General features: G+C 40.5%; 1 protein-coding gene across 6 annotated transcripts in view; it reads right to left on the bottom strand.

Annotated features, from left to right (window-relative positions):
* Nucleotides 1-26,353, bottom strand: part of stau2 (staufen double-stranded RNA binding protein 2) — a 356,944-nt gene that overhangs the window by 177,960 nt on the left and 152,631 nt on the right. For all 6 annotated transcript variants that reach the window (XM_039754429.1, XM_039754431.1, XM_039754434.1 and 3 more), the window contains one exon: nucleotides 9,761-9,892. In XM_039754429.1, coding sequence (XP_039610363.1) covers nucleotides 9,761-9,892 — 132 coding nt within the window. The remainder of the gene's footprint in view (nucleotides 1-9,760; nucleotides 9,893-26,353) is intronic.

Here is a 26,353-nt window from a genome sequence, read left to right as displayed (position 1 = left end):
ATGTGAATCATCACCCTTGTGGTTTATTACAAAGTACATACCTCCACTCTTCCTCTAATAAATAAATTACTATGTAACTGGTGAGCTTAAAGTAAATCTCACATAATATAATATTATATATATATATATATATATATATATATATATATATATATATATATATATGTATATGTATATTGTACTTGAATAAAGTTAAAGGTAACACAGGTTGCAAATTAGTTTTACAAATTAACTCTATGGAACTGGGCAAAACAACAGTTCTAAACATGTTTTAAGGGTATGATGAGAATCCTGAAACACTATATGGAAACGATGTGAGAAGAAGCATTATGGAACATCTTTACTTAATAAACGGTTTCTTTCACTTGCCTCCCTCCCTACCATGTCATGTTTATTCTTTTATTTCATTTGTTTCTATTGGTACTTGACCAACAAGCTTATCAGGTTTTACTGAGCTGGCACTTCATAAAGAGGCAAACAAATGAAACTTACAAGGTCTTGTTAATTATAAGACTGGCTTTTTCATCAAATTCACCATCTCAGCAAAATTAAAAGACTCTTTGTTTAAATAAGTTAAGTAATTCTGGCTATGATTCTTTGTAAACAATGGATAAGGAAGGTTACAAAAATATTACTGATGAGTCTAAAACTATAATTATAGTGAAACTAGTATAATAGCCCCAAGCTGTGACATGACAATAAACAATATTGTTTTACTCTTTTCCAGAAATTCATGTATACCTCATAACTCAATTCTAGTCTTTCAAATAGGCAACCTTTAACAAAATTATTTTATCTAAACTTGGATTTACTCCACAATTAAGTAATACAAAATATTTTATTTATTGAAGTGCTCCACTTATCTATGCCACTCTGAACAAACAGTAACCAAATAAAACAAAAATTCACCAAAGTACTTAACCCCATGCAGAAATGCTATATATTCCTGATAAACCTAAAGAACCAAAATGAAAATTAAATCTCCAATCACTATTCAACAAGGAAACCTGCTGCTTCCTCTTATGAAATTTCTTTTAAGAAAGAACTTTTATATTAATGTGGCAAACAAAGAAATGACATTACTTTGGAGCCTTTACAAAAGTAAAGTCTTTATCTAGGCAAAAGTGTGATGCACACTAGTCTATTTAACCATTTATCAAAACTAAAAGCTTAGTCATAATCTCAAACAAATAATTATAAAAATGTACAACCAGGAAAATATCCACAGTAATTCCAAAAATTACAGAAAGTAAATCTGAACGTTCTTAAATGCAATCCTAACATCATAAAACAACAATTCAAAAATTACTGTAAATAGTAATACAGGTAAAATTCTGTTACAATGAACTGCCAGGGACCTAAAAAATATTTCATTTTAATGAAAATTTTGTAGTAATGAAATTATGTATTTGTCACTATAGTGCTTTCTTTAACTTGCATCCAGGTGTTTGCAATCATTTCAATAGCTTCTTTCGTGTTAATTTTCATCTCCTCCTGTCTACAAGTTATGCTGACGAGAATTTTTCTCAGAATTTCCTTGTGATATTACACTTTCAGGGTGAAAATGATGCCCAAATGCAATGGCTGAAGCACTGCCAAGCAATTGGGTGGGAGGAATTGAACGCGAACATTATCTAAATGTAGAAGCATGTTGTGAGCAGCACAGTTATCAATCAGAAGCCAAATCATCCTTTTCTTCTTCTTCATATTGTGAGGTTTCCCCACCCCTCACCCAATGGGAACGGCACGCTGAAGTGCGTCCTGAAGCACGATTGCCGCGTCTGTGGAAGATTGACTGCCCGTTGCCCGGGCAGGGCAAAAGCAGGCTCACAGCACTGCAGTGAAGCGCCACAAAAGCAAATCATAAAAGATCGTGGTCACACTTTAAGTCCCTGTCTTGCACCCCAAAACACAAGGCTGAGTCTCAGTACTTTAGCAAAATCAGCTTTATTTAGCTTGAAACAGAAACAGCATGGTCATTTATTGTAGCATAATCTGCCACTCTCCTATACACCGACACAGCAGTCAGGGAGGGTTGTAGCCAAGTAATCCTGTTCCCTGCATTTACAATGTTCCTTGCATCACCCAGCGTGATCTTATGTTTGCTTCGGTGCCAAGCCGCAGCAGAGCTGTGAGCCTGCTGTTGCTCCGGCAACATATAAACAGTCTTCCACAGACACTGTGATCGCACCTCGGGATGCTCTTCGTTTTTTATCAACAATCTTATTAGTGATAAAAAAATAGATTTTATTGCACTAAGTGAAACATGGCTTAACTCAGACGGCGCGGGTGTTTTAATTGAATCTGCGCCTCCGGATTACAGTTTTACTCGTGCAGACCGCCAGGGAAAAAGGGGGGGCGGCTTGGCAAACATTTACTCGAGCCGGTTAAAATGTAAAGATGTCAGTTTTGGTAAGTTCAAGTCCTTTGAGTATCTCGCCGTTGTTGTTCATGGAGATTCTCAAGTTGTAGTATTATCCGTGTATAGACCTCCAAAATTCAACGCGTCTTTTTGAGGAATTCTCTGACTTAATGTCAATTTTAATTACTAACTATGACACACTCCTAATAGTTGGCGACTTTAATTTTCATATAGATAATCAGTGTGATCTAAAAGTAAAAGAATTTATGAACCTCCTGGATTCTTTTGATTTGAGACAGCTCATAAATCAGCCTACACATAAAGCAGGTCATACATTAGACTTAGTGATTACTAAAGGACTGAAAGTTGATATAAAACAGATCATTGATATTGGTCTATCAGACCATTTTCTTCTACTTTTTAATATAGAAATAATGATAAAAACACTCATGAGAAGCATATTGTTAAAAAACGCTTCTTTGACTCAGCAGCAGCTTTAAAACTTACAAACATTCTAAGCAATCAGTCCGTTTATAGTGCCAACTATAATAGCGAGGATAATGTAAATAGTAAGGTGGAAAGATTTAATACTAAAGTGAGAGCTGCTGTTGACATAGTTGCACCTGAAAAGACAGTGAAAAAATCTTCTAGCATTGTTATACCATGGAAGACCCAAAGAGTGTCTGATTTAAAGAGAACATGCCAAGAGCTGAGCGTAAATGGAGGAAGACTAAACTTACTATCCACTATGAAATATTAAAAGTTAAAATAACAGAATACAATAACACTGTCCGTCTTGAGAGGCTGCTATTTCTCTAAGATTATAAATAACAATGCTAGTAATCCCAGAGTCTTATTTTCTACAATTGATCGCCTACTAAACCCAGGTAACTCAAAGGAATGCCTCCTAAGTACTTCCAGTAAAACCTGTGAGGCTATCGCTGTATTTTTCAATCAAAAAATTAATGATATTAGAAATAACATAGTATATCCCCCAACACTAAGGATCCTCCTAAACCTCAACATCCTGTTATAAACAAATTAAACTCTTTCACTAGGATAGATTTACCTGATTTACAAAAATAATATCTCAATTAAAACCCTCCACCTCGTCCTTGACCCAATACCAACAAGGTTTTTCAAAGAAGTATCAGGCGTGCTAATTGATAATGTTCTTGACATAGTAAATTGTCATTAGATACGGGGTCTTCCCAGACTGTCTTAAGACTGCTGTAGTTAAACCCCTCTTAAGAAACATAATCTTGACCCTCGCTCTTGAAAATTTTAGACCCATCTCTAACCTGCCTTTCTTAAGTAAAGTTCTAGAGAAGGCAGTCATTATGCAGTTAAATGACCACCTAAATAAACATGCTATTCTTGATAAATTTCAGTCGGTTTTAGAACAAATCACAGCACAGAAACTGCACTCGTTAAAGTAGTAAATGATTTGCGGTGAATGCAGACAGAGGCCATTTATCTGTTCTCATCCTCTTAGATCTGAGTGCTGCATTTGACACCATTGATCACAATATTCTTAGAAATCGCCTTAGTCAATGGGTGGGCCTCTCTGGCAGTGTCTTAAATTGGTTTGAATCCTACCTGACAGGGAGAAAATTTTTGTTAGTTGTGGAATTACAACTCAAAGACACATGATATCCATATGGTGTTCCACAAGGCTCTATCCTGGGTCCGCTGTTATTCTCAATCTACATGCTTCCGTTAGGTCAGATTATCTCAGGGCACAACGTGAGCTACCACAGCTATGCTGATGACACACAGCTGTACTTATCAATAGCACCTGATGACCCGATTCTCTTGATTCACTAACACAATGTCTGACTTGTATCTCAGAATGGATGAATAGTAACTTTCTCAAGTTAAATAAAGAGAAAACTGAAATCTTAGTGATTGGCAATAATGGATACAATGAGGCTATTAGAAATAAACTGGATACATTAGGATTAAAAGTCAAGACGGAGGTAAAAAGCTTAGGGGTAATTGTTGACTGTAATCTGAATTTTAAATCGCATATTAATCAGATCACTAGGACAGCATTTTTCACTTAAGAAACATAGCAAAGTTAGACCTCTTATATCTGAAAGATGCTGAGAAATTAGTTCACGCGCTTGTTTTCAGTCGACTAGATTACTGTAACGCACTCCTCTCAGGACTACCCAAAAAGACATAAATCGCTTGCAACTAGTGCAGAATGCAGCTGCTAGAATCCTAACTAGGAAAATAAAATCTGAACACATTTCTCCAGTTTTAATGTCACTACACTGGTTACCTGTGTCATTCAGGATTGACTTTAAAATTCTGCTTATGGTTTATAAAGCCTTAAATAATCTCGCCCATCTTATATATCGGAATGTCTGACACCTTATATTCCAAATCGTAACCTCAGATCCTCAAATGAGTGTCTCCTTAGAATTCCAAGAACAAAACTTAAAAGAAGTGGTGAGGCGGCCTTCTGCTGCTATGCACCTAAAATCTGGAATAGCCTGCCAATAGGAATTCACCAGGCTGATACAGTAGAGCACTTTAAAACACTGCTGAAAACACATTACTTTAACATGGCCTTTTATAACTTCATTTAACTTAATTTAACTTAATCCTGATACTCTGTATGTTCAATTCATCATGGTGGCTCTAAAATCCGTACTGACCCCTAATCTCTCTTCTGTTTTTTTTCCGGTTTCTTTATGGTGGTGGCCTGCGCCACCTCCACCTACTCAAAGTTTCATGATGCTCCAACAATGATGGATGGATTAAAAGGCAGAAGTCTACGTGACCATCATCATCAAGTCCGTCCGTGAGAACCCTAAATCCAAAGAGGACTGTTTCATTTATGTTAGGTAGAATGCCCAGAGGGACTGGGCGTCTAATGGTCTGGAATCCCTACAGATTTTATTTTTTCTCCAGCCGTCTAAAGTTTTGTTTTTGTTTTTCTGTCCCCTCTGGCCATTGGACCTTACTCTTATTCTATGTTAATTAATGTTGACTTATTTTGTTTTCTTATTGTGTCTTTTATTTTTCTATTCTTTATAATGTAAAGCACTTTGAGCTACTGTTTTTATGAAAATGTGCTATATACATAAATGTTGTTGTTGTTTAGAGTGTTGTGCAGTTGGGGGAGGTCCCAAGAGAGTTTAGAAACCTTACATTTCCTTGAATGAGTGGCACATTAATAGGAATGCTTTTGAACAAGCTCACTGAACCACATAAAAACTGCTTTTTCGATGTCTTCAAATGAAGCAGGTTGCATATGTTTGAAACCCAAGATTTTTCTTCTTTTTTTTGCTCGGTCTTTCAAGAAAGTTGACATTGTCGATAGCAACATTTTTTGGTGGAATCAAGAGCCGCAAAAATTAAAAAGTTTTTTTTTTCTAATATGAGCTGTTATCATTTTTTGTCTGTCATTTCTATAGGAGGATGACAATGAGTTAAATTCCAATGGATGTTTTTCAAATCTTGACGATCAATAAGCAAAAGTATCACTGAAAACCACCAAAAACAAATGCAGCAAAAAAAAAAAAAAAACAGTATGAGGAAAGTTCGAAGAAAGAAAAAAAATTACAATGTTTCTGTTTGGGGATCGTAGTGTACAACTGAGCTGCGATCACAGAACTAACTGCTCTGTGGATGATTCATTCAGGTATTTCGAGGTCTTTTGGGCTCTTCATTGTAATGAAAGTATCTGCTGAATGTATTTCGTAGTAACAAGATTTCTATAGGCTTGTGTCATATGGGGAAACTGTCGGGACCATAATACTTCGTTGTAATGAAAAGTTCGTTGTAAAGATATTCGTTGTAACGGAATTTTACTTGTACTTCCAAAATGAAAGATAGCAAACTAAAAATGTCTGTGAAATTCTGACAGTAACCTCTATAATTAATAATAATTCCAAAGAGTAAAAAAACAAAATGTTCTTCAATGAGATCCCAACACTTTCTTCAAACAGAACAAGGCTTTCTTCTGGTAATCTATACTAATAAAAGGCAAAGCCCTCACTGACTCACTCATCATTAATTCTCCAACTTCCCGTGTAGGTAGAAGGCTGAAATTTGGCTCATTCCTTACAGGTTACTTACAAAAGTTAAGCAGGTCTTATTTCAAAATTCTACGCGTTAACGGTCATAACTGAATCCTACTTACGTACATATATATGTCCATAGCCTGCAGCTCGGTCGCCGTGTGAGGTGGAGTTGTGTCCCCCATCTCCACGCTTCCCACGTAATTGACTGCCTGCCCATATAAGGCCATCCGTCACTCCGGTCTCTTCATTCCTTTCCTTGCTTCGCCATGGTATTCATGTCTCCCTGCTGATAACTGCAGCCTTTTTATTTAATCCACGGCTTCTCCGCTGTTTTATTGTACTGATAACTGCAGCCTTTTTTTAAACACGGCTACTCCGCTGTTTTATTGTTCGTTTATTACACCTATAGTTACTGTGTAGGTATTTTAATTTACATTGTTTACATTGTTCAGGTACCCATATCTTTTACCGTTCGAACCGTACCCCCATTAACATATCTATCGAGGTGATCACCATCGATCAAAGAACTGTCACTTACCGAGTGGTTTTCATGCCCGGAGATACTGCCTGCCTTTTCCATTTTCTGTGTTACATATTGCACGGCCATACTACAGGCTCACTCTTGATATCCGGAGGAACATTGTGTCTTATGTATTGAATGACTAGGACAGGCTCAAGGTGTGGACTGATGACGGTACAGGAGATAATTATACTACAAAGGAGCACTATAAGAGTGAAATGCTTAAGCCCTTCACCTATGCTTCTGCATGTGAGTTGATGGCTGTCGCTGAATTATTTGGTTGTCGCTTTCAAGTGTACCGAAATGGCCAAATATTTTACACCTTTGGAGAACTGCCAATGCCTCTTAAACATCTTAGATTCACAGGTGACAATTTAAGTAGTGGACACTTTGATGTTTATGAATATTTCAACTCTCAAAAGCTGGATGCGAAGTTATCGATGAAGCCGGTTGTATGCTTACAACGCTTGACAGATGTCGAATGTCACTTCAACACAAGTCCTGCAAATACTAACGTAATTGAAACAAACCATAAAACTCAAACCGAATATGACAGCAGCAATCCAAGTTGTGAGAAAACAGTAAAAAGGAGGCGTGTCAGACGTTGTGGTACATTTTCTGATGCAGCTAGACGGAAACAACTTTGTGACGCTGCCACCAAATACTCGCAGAAAAATCCACAAGTTAATAGACACGCTGTCGCTAAATACTCGCAAGCAAATCCACAACTTAATAGAGACTCTGCCGCTAAATACTCACAGGCAATTCCACAAGTTCATAGAGACGCTGCCGCTAAATATTCGCAGGCAAATCCACAAGTTAATACCGGGAATGTCTGTTAAACATCTTAGATTCACGAGTAGCGATTTGGGTAGTGAACACTTCGATGAATGAAACCTGTTATCTTTACAACGGTTGACAAACACGGAATGTAACTTGAACACAACACGTCTTCCAAATACGGACCTGATTGAAAGAAATAATGATAATCAAATCCTTGATGACAGCAACACTCATAACAGTGACAAAACAATTACATTGACAATCATGTTATGTTATTTTTAAAATGTTTCCTTTTCTTTTTCATAACTTCTTTAACACACTACTTCTCCGCTGTGCAGTGCGGGTGTTTTGCTAGTTCATTAATATATACATACTACTGTATATTATATCTGCTAAATTTAGGTCTTGTTCAAAGAATGTTTGAGCCTACCCACATAAACACACCACACTGAGGCTAATATACAGTTGCCAATTAACGTAACCTACATGTCTTTGGAAATGTGTGAACAAAACGGGAGTGTCTGGAGGCACAGGAAGAAAAAGCAAACTCCGAAGGCAATAACCAGGTGTGTGAGGCAGCAGAAGTAACTGATGTGCAGCAATACCACCCTGCAGAGAATTACACAAGTATAAATCTCAGCTACATTTTCATTTAGTATGGCACCAATGGCATTTTGTTCCCCACTGGACTGACCTCTTGGCCAAAGAGAGTTTTTTTTTCATATGTGATTCCAAATCAGAAGAAACTGTTTGGCAATGGAGAGATTTTTTCCATTATATTATACCCTTAGCATTAGTCTATGAGAAACATCAAAATAAAGCAACAAGACAGCATTGCTTTGTTTGAAGTGGATCAAATATTTCAAACAGTATAGTGACTTCATAAACCTTTGTTCCATCAACTAAACCCATTGTGTGGACTGGCTAGCTCAAAGGATATGTTAGGTGCTGGAAGGTTTCACAAATTAATGTAAGTGCATGACTTTCCCTAAAATGGTTTATTTTATATTACAAGAAAAAAATCAAACATATTCTATAATGTTGTCTTTAAAAATTCAATAGCCAATAAATGTCTCAGACATGTTATTATGGAAAATGTGTGAGAATACCTGATGCAGAACCTGGTTTATTTTCTTCAGGGCAGTTAACATTTATGTAACCTAATTCTGAGGTTTTAATATTGTTGGGTTTTTACAGATTTCTGGCAAAGAATAAAACAAATATATGGAAAAAATATATATGCCTTGGATTGACTTCAATTTAAGAAATGTTAAATATATAAGCCTATTCAGCTGGCTCAATGGAGTATTGGTTAGAGCTGTAGCTCATAGTAGTTCTACATTCCTGGGTTCAAATCTCAGACCAGGCACAGTCTGGGTTAGGTTAATAAGCAAGTTAGAATAATTGGTATATCTAATTTAGTTGAGCTTATACAAGCTGTGAGTATATTCAGAGACACTGTTGAAACCCTGAAATAGTTCCACTCCACCACCAAGACTACCAGGCCTGGCCTTCCTGCAACAACATACTAAAATAAGTAGATGTGGAAAGATTAATTGACAATAAGCCAATAAAATCCTGAATAAAATGGTGATATGTTAAACTAACATATGAGATTACTGCCACCAAAACATTATATCTGGTAATCAGAAGTGAGCAGTTAAGTATTGCCAGATAATTAATTCAGGAAATCATTTGTAAGGTGCTATATTCAGTGTGCACTTGCCTTAGACAAAAAGGCACCTGCATTTTTAAAGGAAATTAACAACCTATTATTCTCTTTAAAAGAAGCATAAGCCAAATGTTACTTGTGGCAGGATTGGTTTCCAGCATTCTATTGATTGGGACTTGCTGGGAATAATGGTAATCAGACATCTGATCAATATGTACAGATATCAGTACCTTTAAGAGAAAGTGAGGAAGAATTGGTTCCAATGATTTCAGGATTAAACTGAAACACTGACACAAACTCTAACTCTTCTTGTGCCTGTTAAATCGAAAAGATCTGTAGCTGTAATGACAGTCAAAAGAGACATTGTTTATTGTGCTTTCACTTACCGTCTCAGTTTGAGTCTGTATTGGAGTAGATGCTTTGTAACCAAGCTGCAGTAACATTGCTTCTGCTGCATTGCGTTTTGCAATTTTCTTATTTGGGCCGGTGCCAGTAGCAACTTCATTGTTGACTTTCACCTGTGCAACAACATATAATGTTAAAAAAACTAACAAAATCTGGTCTATTTCTCTTAATTGAAACACCTGCTAAAAAGAAATGGCTTTAGTGTAAAAATACCATTAATGCACTTAAAGACTACAGAACTGTGTGGTACACCACCAATAAGAAAATGGGTTAAAATTCTGTATCTATTGATTTATAATACAGCCTGGTAAATGTTAAAGAATACAGAATACATTTGTTTTTAACACTTGAGTTTGTAATATTAAATATAGGAAGATTTACAAAAAATATACGCAACTTTTATACGGTTACACTTGGGGGATAAAGCATTGATACTAACTTTAATTCTACACTGCCTGGCCAAAAAAAAGTTGCCACCTGGATTTAACTAAGCAAACAGGTACAAGCCTCCTATTGGATAATTACTGCATGGGCGATTATCTTTCAGCTGGCAACAAGTTATTTAACCCCAACTGGTGCAATGAGTTGCTTCTCATTTCTTAAACAATCATGTCGAAAGACACATCTCGTGGTCGTGGAAAAGATGTTAGTCTGTTTGAGAAGGGTCAAATCACTGGCATGCATCAAGCAGAGAAAACATCTAAGGAGACTGCAGAAACTACTAAAATTGGGTTAAGAACTGTCCAACGCATTATTAAAAACTGGAAGGATAGTCGGGACCCATCGTCTTTGAGGAAGAAATGTGGCCGGAAAAAAATCCTGAATGATCGTGATTCGCGATCACTTAAACGTTTGGTGAAATCAAATCGAAGAAAAACAACAGTAGAATTCAGGTCTATGTTTAATAGTGAAAGTAATAGCATTTCCACATGCACAATGCGAAGGGAACTCAAGGGATTGGGACTGAACAGCTGTGTAACCGTAAGAAAACAACAAACAAACAAGCAAACCGGAAAAAAAGGCTTCAATTTGCTAGGGAGCATAAAGATTGGACTCTGGAGCAATGGAAGGTCATATGGTTTGATGAGTTCAGATTTACCCTGTTCCAGAGTGATGGGCGCATCAGGGTAAAAAGAGAGGCAGATGAAGTGATGCACCCATCATGCCTAGTGCCTACTGTACAAGCCTGTGGGGACAGTGCTATGATTTGGGGTTGCTGCAGTTGGTCAGGTCTAGGTTCAGCAACAGTATGTGCTCCAAAAATGAGGTCCGGCGACTACCTGAATATACTGAATGACCAGGTTATTCCATCAATGGACTTTTTCTTCCCTGATGGCACGGGCATATTCCAAGATGACAATGCCAGGATTCATTGGGCTCAAATTGTGAAAGAGTGGTTCAGGGAGCATGAGACATCATTTTCACACATGGATTGTCCACCACAGAGTCCAGACCTTAACCCCATTGAGAATCTTTGGGATGTGCTGCAGAAGGCTTTGCGCAGCGGTAAGACTCTACCATCATCAATGCAAGATCTTGGTGAAAAATTAATGCAACACTAGATGGAACTAAATCTTGTGACATTGCAGAAGCTTACTGAAACAATGCCACAGCGAATGCGTGCCGTAATCAAAGCTAAAGGTGGTCCAACGAAATATTAGAGTGTGTGACCTTTTTTTTTTTGGTGGCGACTTTTGTTTTGGCCAGGCAGTGTAACTTCAAATTATTTTCAAAGAAAAGGTAATGATTTTCCCAAAATACTGCTTTCTTCGGTCTTAGAAGATACACACAAGGGTGGACTTAGGAGGGTGGTGCCCCTGTGTAAACATTTTGGGCCCTAAATTGGTGTTCTGAACGAACCAAGAAAATACTACTACATAATATCAAAATTTAGGAGTTGCCTAAACTTCGAAAAGGCACTAAACAAAAAGAGTAAGTATTGCAAGAGTACACAATAGGTGTATGGATAACTGCAAAAAACACAGAAACAGCATCTAAGATTATTGAGGGATAGAGAGGGGGACGGGCAAAGCACTCAAGCTTAGAATTATACTTTATAGCCATTAGAGCACAGTATGCCATGTTAGATATTAAATACACAGATTCTGTTCAACTATTTATTTTGAGAGTGAGAGAGTGGAAAATATTTAAAAACTTCATTCTGGCACATTGTTGGGTATTTTCAGCTATTGAGGTAAAACAAAAACAAACAAAAATAATTGTAAATAATAAAAAAAACAGAGATCACTGAATGATAACTTTGAAAGCTGTCAAAACCAGAAGAGGAGAGCTTACCATTCATGCAAAATGCCAAATGTACTTTTATTCTTCATGTACTGTTTTGACAACCTATATGCAGCTTTCTTGCTACTACAAAATCTGTCCAACAGCCACTCTCCATCACTAGCTGCAGTTCACTGGACATGCACAAACTCAGGGTTGACAATGTGCATGTGACTAGCAATAGACAAGTTCTCTTAGGGATAATGGCAAAGGGGTTAAAGAGGACTATTCCAGTGGCACGAATATTTCTTTGAAAAACAAAGAACAAAACTTTTTAATTAATCTTGGGACCCCTGCACCTAATAGGGCCATGGGCAACAACCCAGTTTAGATCATGCATACATCCATTCATGGATACAGTTCCCAAAATGTGTCTTCATATTAAAAGCTATACATAAATATATGTGCACACACACACATCACTTATACACACAAATCCAGCCCCAAGATACTTCTTTTCTCTGAATAATGAAGCACGAAAAATTAGCTTAAACTGGTATTAATTCAACCCGAGAAACTAATCTGGTTACACTTCCTGTAAAAAAAGGTTTGCTGGAATAAAGACAAAAAAGCATTTGAAAAGTAAAGAAATTCTTTAAGAAGGGACATTCTTTACACAAACAAAAAACTGCTTTGGAAGGCACTGAATTAAAGACACTAACGTGGTAAGGAGTTTATTATGTAAAAAGTCAAAACATAAAAGGTAACAATTTCTTCGATCATTTTAATTATGATGTACATTCAGAACAAAACAGCAGTGAATAACAGCAAACAGAAGGAGCAAAATCATATTTAACAAAAGCAATGGGTAAAGTGTCTATAGTGAGAAAGGAACGTTGTGGATAGTGTAATTAAGAGTTTACAATTTACAGTTAAATCAAAAAGTGCATAGGAGATAGCATCTTTAAGTCATTAAGATTAAATCTGTTTGTGAGCATGAATCAAACACTAGAAAAACTAACCGCATATGTCAATGATGTTATGAGTTTAACAAAATGCTCTAAGCTTTACTCAGAGCCATATTATTAAAAATGGGCTGAATTAATGAAGTCCCAGCTTTACTGAAGATTGCTGATTTAAACCACACTGAGCACAGCTTTCAGTCAGGAAAAATCATAGCTGCCACACCACAATGCAATGTAACTATCCAGAATGCTTTATATTATAAACCCGTAGAAGCCAGAAAAGATCTGAGGACTAATTCCTGATTGTTCACAAGAGCTTTATGGAGAAAACAAAACCCAAAAATGTCCAGTACTTTGATCTATAACTGACCATGGACACTACAGTGTATGCTGCTCACTGGGGTTATTTTCTCTCTTCTCTTATGTTAACTGGCCAAAGTTCACTAATTCATTAATGGCCAGTTATTGATGGGTTCTATTTATGTTCATCAGTTTCAAACTTCATTGCTTTCCTGTGTGTCAAGACAAATCTGTGTCTTTATGTATACTCATTTTGTCATTAGTAATTTTTAAAGTTTGTATTTGCAGTTTAACTGAGAACTTATCATAGCACTCTGCACCCATACTCATTAAAGAGCTCTATACAATAACAAACTGAATTGAACTGATTGAACACCTCACAACAAATGGACTCCACGTCAAGTATGTTATCGTAACTCTCATTCTGCAAATACAGGGCCACAATGGTACACAGGAGCATCCCTGGAAGCTCACACTTTTGAAGCACTACCCACAGAATACTATGGCATACACTGTCATTAGTATTTTCTAAACAAACAAAGCACATGTAGACAGGGCTGACAAATCCCCATGTCCAATCAAATATCTCTGCAGGGGGAAAACATTGGTTACATAGGCAAAAATTATTTTAAATTATTTGAATTATTCATCTTAACTACTGGATGTAGTCTCTGTTCCTGTAGCCCAAAAAATACTTTTCCAGAAAATCTGAACAGTATAATCAATAATAATTAGAACACACCCTATAATCTGGCAGTCCAAAGCATTGTCTCCATTCTCCATGCGACAACAAAGAAGCATAATAGCCAAAGCACCCCCACCATATCCAATATATTGTGCCATTTCTGGTTGGATCTTATCCACACCACAGTGACCTCAGCCACAGAGACAAATCCAGCTATATCCAATGCTTTTAGCATCACTTCATCTGAGGAGGGCATATTGAAAGGGTTTATGACTTCTTCAAAGTGCTCACTTAAACCCAAAACAATATTCTTATTTGAGGACAATATTTCCCATCACTTTCCGAGAACAGCCTTAGTGATCCCCCGCTTATCCTACCTGTGCCATTAAATGGCTTATCAAAGTCTTTTCAAAGCCACCCTAAAGTCATTTTTCATGGACTCAGCGAATTCTAGCCGTACATGGGATTTAGTGTTGGCTACTGCTGTTGTAGCTGCCTTGTTAGAGTGCTATTACCTCTGTGTCAAATATGCAGATCCTCCTCTTAACATCATGTGGATGCTATTTTTCTTCAACTTGACAACTTACCAGGGGGTTACCACCACTAAAAGCACAAACAACCTTCTCTCCACAAATGTTTTAATTGTTCATCAAACTAAGGTCTTGAACATGGTCCATTCAAACTCTGTGTCAATGACATCTGCTGAGATGCACTTCCAAAAGTGAAATTTGAATGTAACCCAAACTTTGCTGCTATTTCCAGTACACCCTTTCTATCTACAGCATTTGGGCTTACCAGGTTTGTCTCTCAGGCACTCCATCTGTTTAAGTCAGGTCAATACCAGCTGCTGATTAGCTGACAGCTTAGCACCTCACTTGGTCTAGCTGTCCGCAGTATAATGCCGCAGATGAAATGACATGACTACAAAGATGACAGTCGACCAGTGGCATGAAGTAACTCTGGTATTAAGCACACCTATTAGCATCCTGGTGTTCAATCCCCATTTTTTTAAGGACAACCCATGACTAGCAGAGAAATAAGATAATAGTTTATCACTTGTGTTCACGTCAGACAAGCTGTTTCTCCTAATCAATTTATCCCAGGTATCTTCACCATATGAGTGTTGTAGTCTCACAATAGGACTGCAGAGTTAGTGGATGGCACTCTTTTGATCACCAAATCTAATGTCTCTGAAAAGGGTAAATAGAAAATACTCATAAGAGCTGTTTAGTCCATACGTGTAAACAACAGTCCTGTTGTAGGCGAGATCTTCTCACCTACTAGAGCCAAAATGCTTTGAGTAGCTATGCAATCCGCCCAGGGCCTTTCCTACCAGGCAACCCCAGAGTAGAGAGAGACTAACCTTGATTTAGATGTTTGGATCCAGAGCCAATGCTGTGCATAGAAGCCAGTCTGGTTATTTTTAACCAGTATTCTTAACTTCCACAAGTACCAGCTCCTTCCCCACCAGAAAAGTTCTGTTATCTTGCCTGCAGAAGGGGACTGAGTTGCCTCGAAAGCTTGCATATTGTAATCTTTCTGGTTAGCCAATAAAAGGTGTCATTTTGTTTAACTTCTCACTACATCCATAATGGCTAACACGGTATAACTCCCTAGTACTACTTTCCAAGAGTGAATTTGTACTGCCAAAGTCCAATATGGCTTTATCCATTTCACTCTTGCCTGTCACCCAAATGGCACTACAAATGGTCCTCATTCTTCACCTAGTAGGTGGTGATCCCAGATGGCAGAACCATTCACCTTGTCTGACAGAGCCTGGCTGGGCTATACTGGTCACCTGGCCACCAGGTACTCTTTGGTAAACTCCACCTTCAGGCTGATTCCAGACATAAGTACCTTTTGTGGGTTAGGTTCTCTCTGATTTATTTCAGACTATTATTAATGGATTTTCCTTCCCCGGCCCCACCCTTACAAACACTTGCTACTGTTATTTCTATCAGGATCACAGATCTGCAGATAGCATGGTCCTAAGGATGACTGTCTTGCTTTCACCCATGCCTACTCAACCATACCAAGGTCAAAATATTTTTTCTGCATAACAAGGCACTGAAATAAAATCCTTGGCAGCAGCTCAAAATGGCACTTTAGATAACACTTGAGCAACACATATAAATACTTTAATAAGAATTATTAAATGAGGACAATGATAACAGAATCCCCACATCATGAAAATATCAAGGTGACCTAAGGTTCTTCAAACAGATTTAAACATCTCATTCAGCATGTTACTCAAAAGATAGTATTTAGTCCCTGAAAACACTAAAGAGCAAAAAATGGGGTAGTATTCAACTGAATTTCTTGATTTGTGGGCTACCTAAACCTAAAGCACTGTAGGAAATTGACATTTATTAAACTGTAAAGCAGTGTTTTTCAACCGGGGTCCCTGAGAACCCAAGGGTTCCATGAGTGCTAACCAAGGGTTCAGCCGAAAAAGTCCTAATGATATAGGACATACTGGTGGATAATTGCACAGGGTTCCGTGAGCAAGGTAACTATTCGCGCAGGGTTCGACTCCAACGAAAAGGTTGAAAAACACTGCTGTAAAGTAACAGCTAATATGAAGAATACAGAACTGACTATCAGTGATTTGATACTATAAAATGATAAGAAAAAAAACTGCTTTCAAAATGATTTAGGACCTTAAAGAGTGTCAGATCACTATGATTTTATTGTAATATCACAATGGAATTCCTTTGTGTCACAGTATTTTTAATAAACCACCCTGAACAATGCTACAGTACATTAGGCAAACAATATTAAAAGAAGATAATCTGGATTAATAAACTTTTACATAAATCATTAGTATAAACAGAACCTTAGTCAACCTGGGAATAGGATCAAAGTAACATTTTGTGCTTTCCCTCGGACGATTTGTTTTCAGGTTTAAGAGCACATGCAAGCAGTTAATGTTGCATGAAAAATCTGATGCCAGAAAATCTTTAATTGTTTGTACTAAATGTTTTGAGATCATATTATTTCAAATCCAAAAAGTACTGTAAGCTTTAAATTGCTTTACTGCTCATGTTCCACCTTTTACAAAAAATCCAGATGAAATCATGAGCATCAAATTTCATGCTTGAGAAATCAACTTAAAAGTTTGTTTCTTAGCATTTGTAAATATTAAAGCAATCATCTTTAAGGATGTGAGAATTTAGAGATATGCAGTAAAGCAGATTGTGATGCCTTTTCTTGCTTTTTCATCAAGCTGGATGAACAGCAATATTTAGTGTAACCTCTACTGCTGTGGAGTAACTAAACTCACCATAGGTCATGAATTAAAAAGAACGGACAGGTTAAGTGAAAAGAGAGGGCTAAATGATGAATGATTTGGAAATTGTGTTAATAATGACCAAGCAAGATTAAAAAAAAAAAAAACATGTAACATTGTGCTGTGATAATAAGGGCAATGTTTCATTTCAGCAGGGTATGTTATAAAAAATAATCATTGATTAGCAATGATGTAAAAAAAAATAATACAATTATTTGTAAACCAAATAGACAGAATCCTTGACACTGGTTGCACAAATAGGGAAAGAACAGTTAGATGCACTTGTGATTTACGGTAAGTTATATTTAATTAAAGGTAAATAAACTAATGTAATGGAAACAAAAAGTGATTTGTGGTATAGCGGGTCCGCGGCTTCCGAAAATCAGGTTTTTTTAAAATCCGTATAGCCGTGTCGTTCTCCGTGGGCGATTGCACGACGCTGAGTTAATGAGGTGATTGGAGCGAGTCGCACCTGCACGTGTGGGTGTGGTCGTTCTTAGATAGATAGATAGATAGATAGATAGATAGATAGATAGATAGATAGATAGATACTTTATTAATCCCAAGGGGAAATTCACATAATCTTGTTTGCCTCATTGGCTTCCTGCGGTGTGTAATTAAGACGCTGTGCCCACGGAGGCAGAGGGTGTATATATAAACGAAGGTACACCAGAGAGGGAGATATAAAGTCGTGGAGAAAGATAAGAGAAATCGTGAAGGAAGAGAGAGAAAGGCGGATGCAGTAAGAGGTCGGAAAACAGCAGTCAGGTGGTGACGATCCGGTCACCTGGAAGTTGGAAACGCCATGAGCTGGGGTCCCGCGAAGGAGCGTTATTCTGTTGCGCTCTAGGGGCTAGTTCGCCCCACTGAATGTACCAGTGAGTGGGGTGAGCAGGAGAGGTGCCGTCCCTAAGGATCTGAGGAGCGACTGCGGGTGCGCGAAGGATCGAGGGCGGAGAGTTGACCTCGGCAGTCTGGCAGTGACTTCCTGATGGAGGCCAAGACGGAGGTTAACTGAAGGAGATCGTGGTTGTTGGTCTCCGCTGGCTGCGAGTAATGGAGAGCCGGGGAGAAAGAGACAGAGGTGGGCTGGAGAGTAAACTGAGAGAAAGATACTGCGTTTTAATTGCAGCATATATTAACCTTGCGTTTTAAAGGATTTATTGTTGATTTTAATCTCGCTGGACACTTGATTTTATGGATTTATTTATTGAACTTTGACTCTGCACTTTTTGATTTGAGTATTGTTTTAAATAAAAGCACTTTATGGAATATATCCCCTGGCCTTGAGAGATTTGTCCCTATTTGTCAGCTCATCTCGGTGACATTATCGACGGTGTTGGGTTCCGGGTTCCTGAACAGACGAGGAGAGCATGGAAGAGAACCCGCATCGTCACATGGTTTATAACACATTTGCTAAGAGATTCACACTGGAGTTGAAAAGTATAACGGATCCTTGTCTCAGACTGATTAGCTAACACATTGAAATTTTTGCTACTTTAACTACAATCTTAAGTTTAACCATTATTGCATTTACACCACTACAACACATTAATTTTTCTTTCACCAGCTTTAACTGATATGCTCTGAGTTTGCTTGTACAAACCATGCTTGGATTTGAATTGCCATAGCTATATTGTTGACTGGTTCATAGTTTCTGATACCTTGTAACTGGCCATAGATATATAGTTTTTATCAATCAGTTAACCAATTTTTTATTGCATTTGTAACAGCATGCAATATCATGAAGAGCTTTATAATGTAAAATGTTCAACCATACACATTTAAAACATCAGCAATTAAAATGCAGTAGAGAGACAAGTGTGAGAAAAAATTAGTTCCTAACAGCAAGTGCCTAAAAAGAGCTTTAGAAACACATTTGCAATATTTAGTATAACAAAAATGATGGGTACTGTACTGACTAAAAAGGGCAGACCGTCTAAATAATTAAAGAGTGAGGATCTGAAAAAAGAACGGTGTCAAAACCAAAGGTCAAAAAGGGAAACGTCAAATCCAAATCATAAACCAAAAATCAAAGTAAAAAAAGACAGCTTTATTAAAAAAGAGTAATCAAACTTCAAAGTAAGTAGTACACTAACTCCGATCCAATCTCAGATACTTATGACTATTTTAAGTTGATCTTTATACTGGTGTGCACAGATGCTTACTAGGACATTTCCATTGACAGATGACACAAAACAGTGATGCCATCTCCAAAAAAATTGTTTTGTAAAAGATGGTAAATAATATTAAACTTATAAACTGAAGCCACAGTATAAACAAAATTCTACCCTCTAGAATTGGTTTACTTGAATGTTAAAACGTCCAGAATGACATCAAGAGTAGTATTCCAGCTTCAGAGAAACTCAAGGAAAATAAAAGCCCAAATTATAACAGATAATCATAAACGGTACATGAAAAAAGTCAGACAAAATTATAGCACAGAATCAGACTGCAGTAAATGTAAGCTCCGAATGCAAAAAACTTGGAAAACAAAGACTGGCTGCTTTGGAAGATGGAAGCAGAAGGTATAATGTCAGAATTGAAGGTCTGCCTGAGAATCGAGAAACTCCAAACACTGTGAAATTCGCAGCTGAACTGTTCTTTAAAATAATCGGGGAGGACAGAATCTGAGATAGCAGCGGCTTACCGTGTAAGCGGATCAAATACCATTAGACCCAGATCTTTTATTATTCGCTTTGAAAGATTATCATTTAAGCTAGAGGTGATGGCACTCCTCAGGAACAAGCAAGATATTATATATGAAAATAACCGCATTCATATCTTCCCTGACTTCTCTCCAGCAACAGCTACTAAACGCGCAGCCTTCTACAACATTAAACAGCGGTTACAGCAAGCCAACGTCAAATACACCCTCTTGTATCTGGCCAAACTGAAAGTGGAATTGCAAGGTCAATTCTATGTCTTTGCTAGCAAGGAAGAAGCAGAAAAGGAATTAAGAAAGCCGATCCCGGGACTATTCTGATACATAATAGTGAGTCATGGCCGTTAATGATATAGCAAGGACTAATAATCTACTGTCGGATCTATTTGTTAAAAAATACGGGTTTTTATCATCATATATTCTCACTATTACTTAGCATTACTAGGGCGCTATCTGTTTATGTTTTATTGTGCCTAATTACTTTTTCTTTTTTCTCTTTGTTTTTTTTAGCTAATTATTTTTATCTCTACCCTAAACGAGACTGTTCAACATCAAACCCTTGGTTTATTGTTATTGCTATTATTGCATTTAGGTGCAGTGGTAGCGCTGCTGCCTCGCAGTTAGGAGATCCGGTTTCGTTTCCCGGGAGCTCCCTGCATGGAGTTTGCATGTTCTCCCCGTGTCTGCGTGAATTTCCTCCGGGCGCTCTGGTTTCCTCCCACAGTCCAAAGACATTCAGGTTAGGTGGATTGGCGATTCTAAATTGGCCCTAGTGTGTGGGTGTGTTTGTGTGTGTCCTGCGGTGGGTTGGCACCCTGCCCAGGATTGGTTCCTGCCTTGTGTCCTGTGTTGGCTGGGATTGGCTCCAGCAGACCCCCGTGACCCTGTGTTCGGATTCAGCGGGTTGGAAAATGGATGGATGGATGGACTTATTATGCTTATTCTGGACAAATTTCTAACACTATTCCCTGGGTTTATTGTCTGGGTGTATTATCTTAATGCACTAAGATTGCTGAAGACTATATATATTTTAAGTGCACAATTTTTTTTTTAGACTATATTGGTAATAGATATCTCTATCTTTTAACCCTAAAATGCCGCTGCATGGGGGCTTGTTTTGCTTTGGACGTGCTCTGTCTCTGGGTATGTCAGAGGACTGGGACTGTGTGAAGTGGGTTCTAGCCTCACTTGGGGAGGCAAAAAGGGATGGGTGGGGGTTAAGGGGGGGAGAGAAAGAGAGCAGGCTTGATCTATACCTAATCTATCCTCTTAATCTTTATAATTATAACTACCAACGTAATAATAAGCTGCATGGCAACAACTCTAGGGGAAATAGGAAATTAAGGCAAGCTGTCTCACTTCCAGTTAAGACTATAAAATGACATCAAAAACTCAGAATCAATGTCTCCATGATGGGACAGTTAACTTCGTGAGCTGGAATGTTAAAGGCCTGAATCACGAATTAAAGAGAAAGAAAGTACTCTCTCACCTAACAGGTCTAAACGCTAAAATAGTATTTTTACAGGAGACCCACTTACTAAGCAAGGATCAGTTCCGGCTGCAAAAAGACTGGACTGGCCAAATGTTCCATTCTAGTTTTACAAAGAAAACTAGAGGTGTGGGAATTCTCATACATAGAACAGTACCATTTGTAGCATCAGATGTAGTATTGGATCCTGAAGGGAGATATGTAATGGTCATGGGAGACTTATCTAACTGTAAAATGATCTTGATAAATGTTTATGCACCTAATGTTGATGATAAGGAATTTATACAAAATTTATTTGCATCCATTCCCAATCTGAACACTCATAAAGTTATAATGGCTGGGGACTTTAATTGTGTTCTAAATCCACTTTTAGATAGGACTTCTTCCACAGGGGGAATGGCATCTAACACCGTAAAGATAATTACAAAGTTTATAACTGATCACAACTTATCAGACCCCTGGAGGTTTTTAAACCCAAATTCAAGAACATATTCTTTCTACTCACCAGTACATCATTGCTACTCAAGGATTGATTACTTCTTTATAGACAATAACTTCTTGCCTAAGATTAAATCTTGCGAATACAATGCTATTGTTATTTCTGACCATGCACCTATGATCTTGGAGCTAAAATTACTAAGCCCCATACACTCACCCCGCAGATGGCGTCTCAACCCGCTTCTATTAGCAAACGAGAATTGTATGGAATTTATATCCAAACAAAACAAATTATTTCTAGAGACAAATACATCCTCCGAGATCTCTGCAGGAATACTCTAAGGCCTGCTTAAGAGGACAGATTATCTCATATCTTTCCCACAGAAATAAATCGAAGCCAAGAAAGTAGCAGAGATAAAAAGCGAAATTACTAGAATAGATGAAGAACATGCCAGACTACCAAGCGAGACTCTACATAGGAAAAGGCAGGCTCTACATTCAGAATTAAACCTCTTGACAACTAAAGAAACTGAACAACTAATTTAGAAATCCAGACATCATTACTATGAACATGGAGAGAAAGCTAATAAGCTTTTAGCTCAACAAATTCACAAGCAAGAAGTGCGGAACACAATCTCAGTAATCACCAACGCGAATGGAGATAAAATCGTGACACAAAAATATAATGCACACTTTCAGAGACTACTATAAATCCTTATATACTACTGAGTTTAAAGAAGACAATACACAATCTAATGCATTTATGGATACATTACAAATACCACAAATAGACACTTTTAGTGCGGAGGAACTTGAGAAACCTCTGGCGTTATCAGAATTACTAGATGCTATAAAGTCACTCCAAGGCGGGAAAGCAGCAGGCCCTGATGGCTACCCTCTCCTATTAGCAACATTTACAGAAGCCAGAGATAACCAATCTCTTCCTCAAACCTTTCGCCGAGCACTAATCACCGTTTTTCCAAAACAAAATAAGGACTTATTACATTGTGCATCATACAGACCAATTTCACTTCTGAATAACGACGTTAAAATACTCTCTAAAATCATAGCTAGAAGGATGGAGAAAGTGCTCCCCTCTGTAATAACACATGACCAAACTGGACTTATCAGGGGCCGACACTTATCTTCAAATCTTCAACGCCTGTTTAATGTAATATAGTCACCAACTATATCAAACACCCCAGAAATATTATTATCATTGGATGCAGAAAAAGCATTCGACATGATTGAATGGAAATAACTTTTTACTACAGTACATTGGAGAACTTTGGGTTTGGCCCGAACATTTGTGCATGGATTAAATTACTGTATACTAACCCAGAAACTTCAGTTTGCATCAACAACATTTGCTCAGACTACTTTAAACTAGAACGTGGTACTAGACAAGGATGCCCCTTGTCACGGCTGCTGTTTGCAATTGCCATTGAACCACTGGCAATACATTGTCGAAATACTGATCAGATAGAGGGGATTAGCAGAGAAGGACTGGAACAGAAAATTTCATTATATGCAGATGACATGGTACTGTATATATCAGACCCAGAAAATTCTGTGCCTGCAGTCTTAACAGCACTCACAGAATTTCAAAAGATCTCTGGTCTCAGAATTAATCTGAATAAAAGTGTACTCTTTCCTGTGAATTCTCAAGCATATAATATTAGATTTGATACCCTACCTTTTATCATTGCAGAACAGTTTAAATACCTCAGGGCAAACATCACAAGTAAACATAAAGCTCTTTATCAACAAAATTTCGCCATCTGCATAGAAAAAAAATCAAGCAAGACTTGCATAGATGATCAACCATTCATCTCACACTAGCTGGAAGAATTAACACTGTTAAGATGAATGTTCTTCCTAAGCTCCTTTTTTATTTCAAAACATTCCAGTATACATTATGTGGCCCCCGGCCGGGGCGGGAGCCCGGCCGGGACGCCCAGGAGGACGTGAGGAGGGCTTGTGCCTCCTCCAGACCGCGAGGCGTCCGTCCTGGTTCTGTTGGGGCCACGGGTTGAGGGCATGGAAGCCCTTCCCTGTAGGGGCCGTGGTCACCGCCAGGCGGCGCCCGATGCCGGTTTATCCCGTGCGGTTGCCGGTCGGGGCAGGAGCCCGGCCGGGACGCCTTGGAGGACCGGAGGAGGGCGAGTGCCTCCTCCAGACAGAGTGGGCGTCCGTCCTGGTTAGGCACGGGGCCTCAGGTACAGGGCTTTGAAGCCCAGCCCTGTAGGGACCCGTGGCCACCGCCAGGCGGCGCCCCGGTGCCTGATTATCCGGGAACCCGACACTTCCGCCACACCAGGAAGTGCCGGGGGGAAGACATTGTGTGGCGCCCGGAGAGCTGCCAGGAAGGCAGCCGACACTTCCGCCACGCTGGGGCGTACAAGGATGGCGGAAGCACCTGGGGCTCATCCGGGGCATTATTTAGAGGCGCCTCCCTCCAGTCATTGGTGGAAGTCGGGTGGAAGCAGACGGAACTGGAGAGAGGGGGGAGGCGGCCAGGAAGGCACAAAGACTGTGGGCCTGGACTTGGGGAGATCGGTGCGAAGGCACTGGGGTGCACGTGAGCACAATTACTGTAAATAATACTGTAAATAAATGGTGTGTGGTGACAATATGATGTCCGTCTGTCTGTGCCGGGGCCAGCTTTCACAGTGGCGTAGTCGGCAGGATACTCCGCCTGGTTCAAGGCGGGGACCTGTATTGTTAAATCAAAAAGTTTCTGTGAACGGCCCGCGCAGCAGCGACCCACACACTGGCAGCGGGCGCGCCGTTACAACCAGCGGAGCGTTTCGCCCCAGAAACCGCCACCGGACAGCGGGATTGCTTTCCCCGGGTGCGGAGGAAGTCTCGACATCGCCGGAGCGCAGCGGGCTCCGAAAGTCGCGCTGTCGGGACGGACAGCCAGGCCGGTGTCGCTACGCAAAAGGCCACACCGAGGCGGGGGCCTCGGCATGACGGGATCCGGGAGGTGAGTGCCCTGCCCTGCAATAATCGGCCCTCCGGGGTCGGTTGTACTTTGTTTCCTACAGGCAGGGACGAACCGGATCCGCGTCCGTGGCAGGAGCGCGCCGGGCCGCGGGCTGACGGCAGCGCGGCGACGGCAGCAGCAGAGAAGGCTGCGGAGTCGGAGCCGCTGCGGCTCAAGGAATCGCCGCAGCCACAACGCGGCGAGGAGGCACGCCTCGCACTCGGAGCAGGGGAGGCAAGATGGTCAGCGGGCGGAGGTCCCGCCCGCTGACAGGCACGGATTGGCGGTGTGTCTTGCGTGCCCGCCGATGATTGGATAGAGGCGGGCCCAAGGAATGCCAGTCTCGTGTCGGAGAAGGACCCGATTGGGCCAGAGGGAGTGGCCCAGAGGAGGCAGGCGACGCGTGGAGCCGATCGACAGGTAAGCCCACCGACGTCTGTCTCTCTTTTCCACCAGCGGCTCGGCGTGCGTCGGAGGAGTCCCTTCGGCCCGCCAAGCCGCCTTTTGAGGAGTTGCTGCGTGTTCTAGTCGCCAGTGCGAGCAGCTGATGGAGAAGGCGGTCGCGCCGGGAGTGACACCGCGGAGACGGAGGAACGGGCGCGGCGCTGGAACCGGAGGCAGACAGAACACGGCGGGAGTGGTGAGTGTTGCCGTTCCCGTAAAGCAAGCGGGGAGGTTCGCCGAACATGGCCGTGACCGATTACGGGACGACCGGCTCCGAGTAGGCAACCTCCCAACAGCGGATGCGGCGGTGCAGACAGCTAGCGAGGCGAGGAGCTCGAACACGCAAGGGCTGGTAGGATTGGGGCGGCTGAGTGCCCTGGGTCCTAGCGCCCTGCGCTTCAAGCCTGCAGCTGTCTCCTGTCGCTCTGCCTGGACGCAGACGGGCTGGATTTGAGCTTTGCTGTGCTCAGACCCAGACCGCCAGCGCGTCAAGAAAAGAAGGAGGAACCGAAGGGTGAATGCGGTTCCTCCGATAGGAAGAGCGGCGCTGGCTGCGCGCGTCCGAGAAGGGCCGCCCTCTGTACGAGCAGAGGAGATCCCCTGGCGGCTGGGCGAGCCGCCTGCGAGCGGTGCCGCTGGACGAGCGGACGGGCATGGAACCTGCGGCGCGCGGACTTCAGCAGGCAAGTTGGGGCTGTCGGAGGGGGCAGGAGCACGGTCGATACGGAGACCGACGGAGCGCCGGGATGAGTGTCCTCGCTGTGCTTCTGGCCCTCTTTTCTTTATTTTACAGGCCCGCCCGACAAGCGCTGAGGCCGACGCCGGCGGGGACCTGCCCGCTTGGAGCGGGCGCTCAGCGGAGTGCTCCACGCCGGGAGGCCTACAGTGACCCGCTGGGGAACAGCGGGGCGAGCGGCGCAGACCACAGGGGACGTTTGCGCGGCGAGGGTGCCGAAGACGATGTCCCAGGGTGCCGTGTTGGACCCTGGGGACATAGTAGGACCCTCGCTGGGGACGTGCTGCCCTTTCGGTTGTGCCGCTCGACCCACGTGTCCTCGCTAGCGGTGGGGCACTGTGGCCCCGGCCG

Source organism: Polypterus senegalus, chromosome 5 (assembly GCF_016835505.1).
Source record: "Polypterus senegalus isolate Bchr_013 chromosome 5, ASM1683550v1, whole genome shotgun sequence".
Lineage (NCBI taxonomy): Eukaryota > Metazoa > Chordata > Cladistia > Polypteriformes > Polypteridae > Polypterus > Polypterus senegalus.
This window is presented reverse-complemented; position numbering and strand designations above follow the sequence as displayed.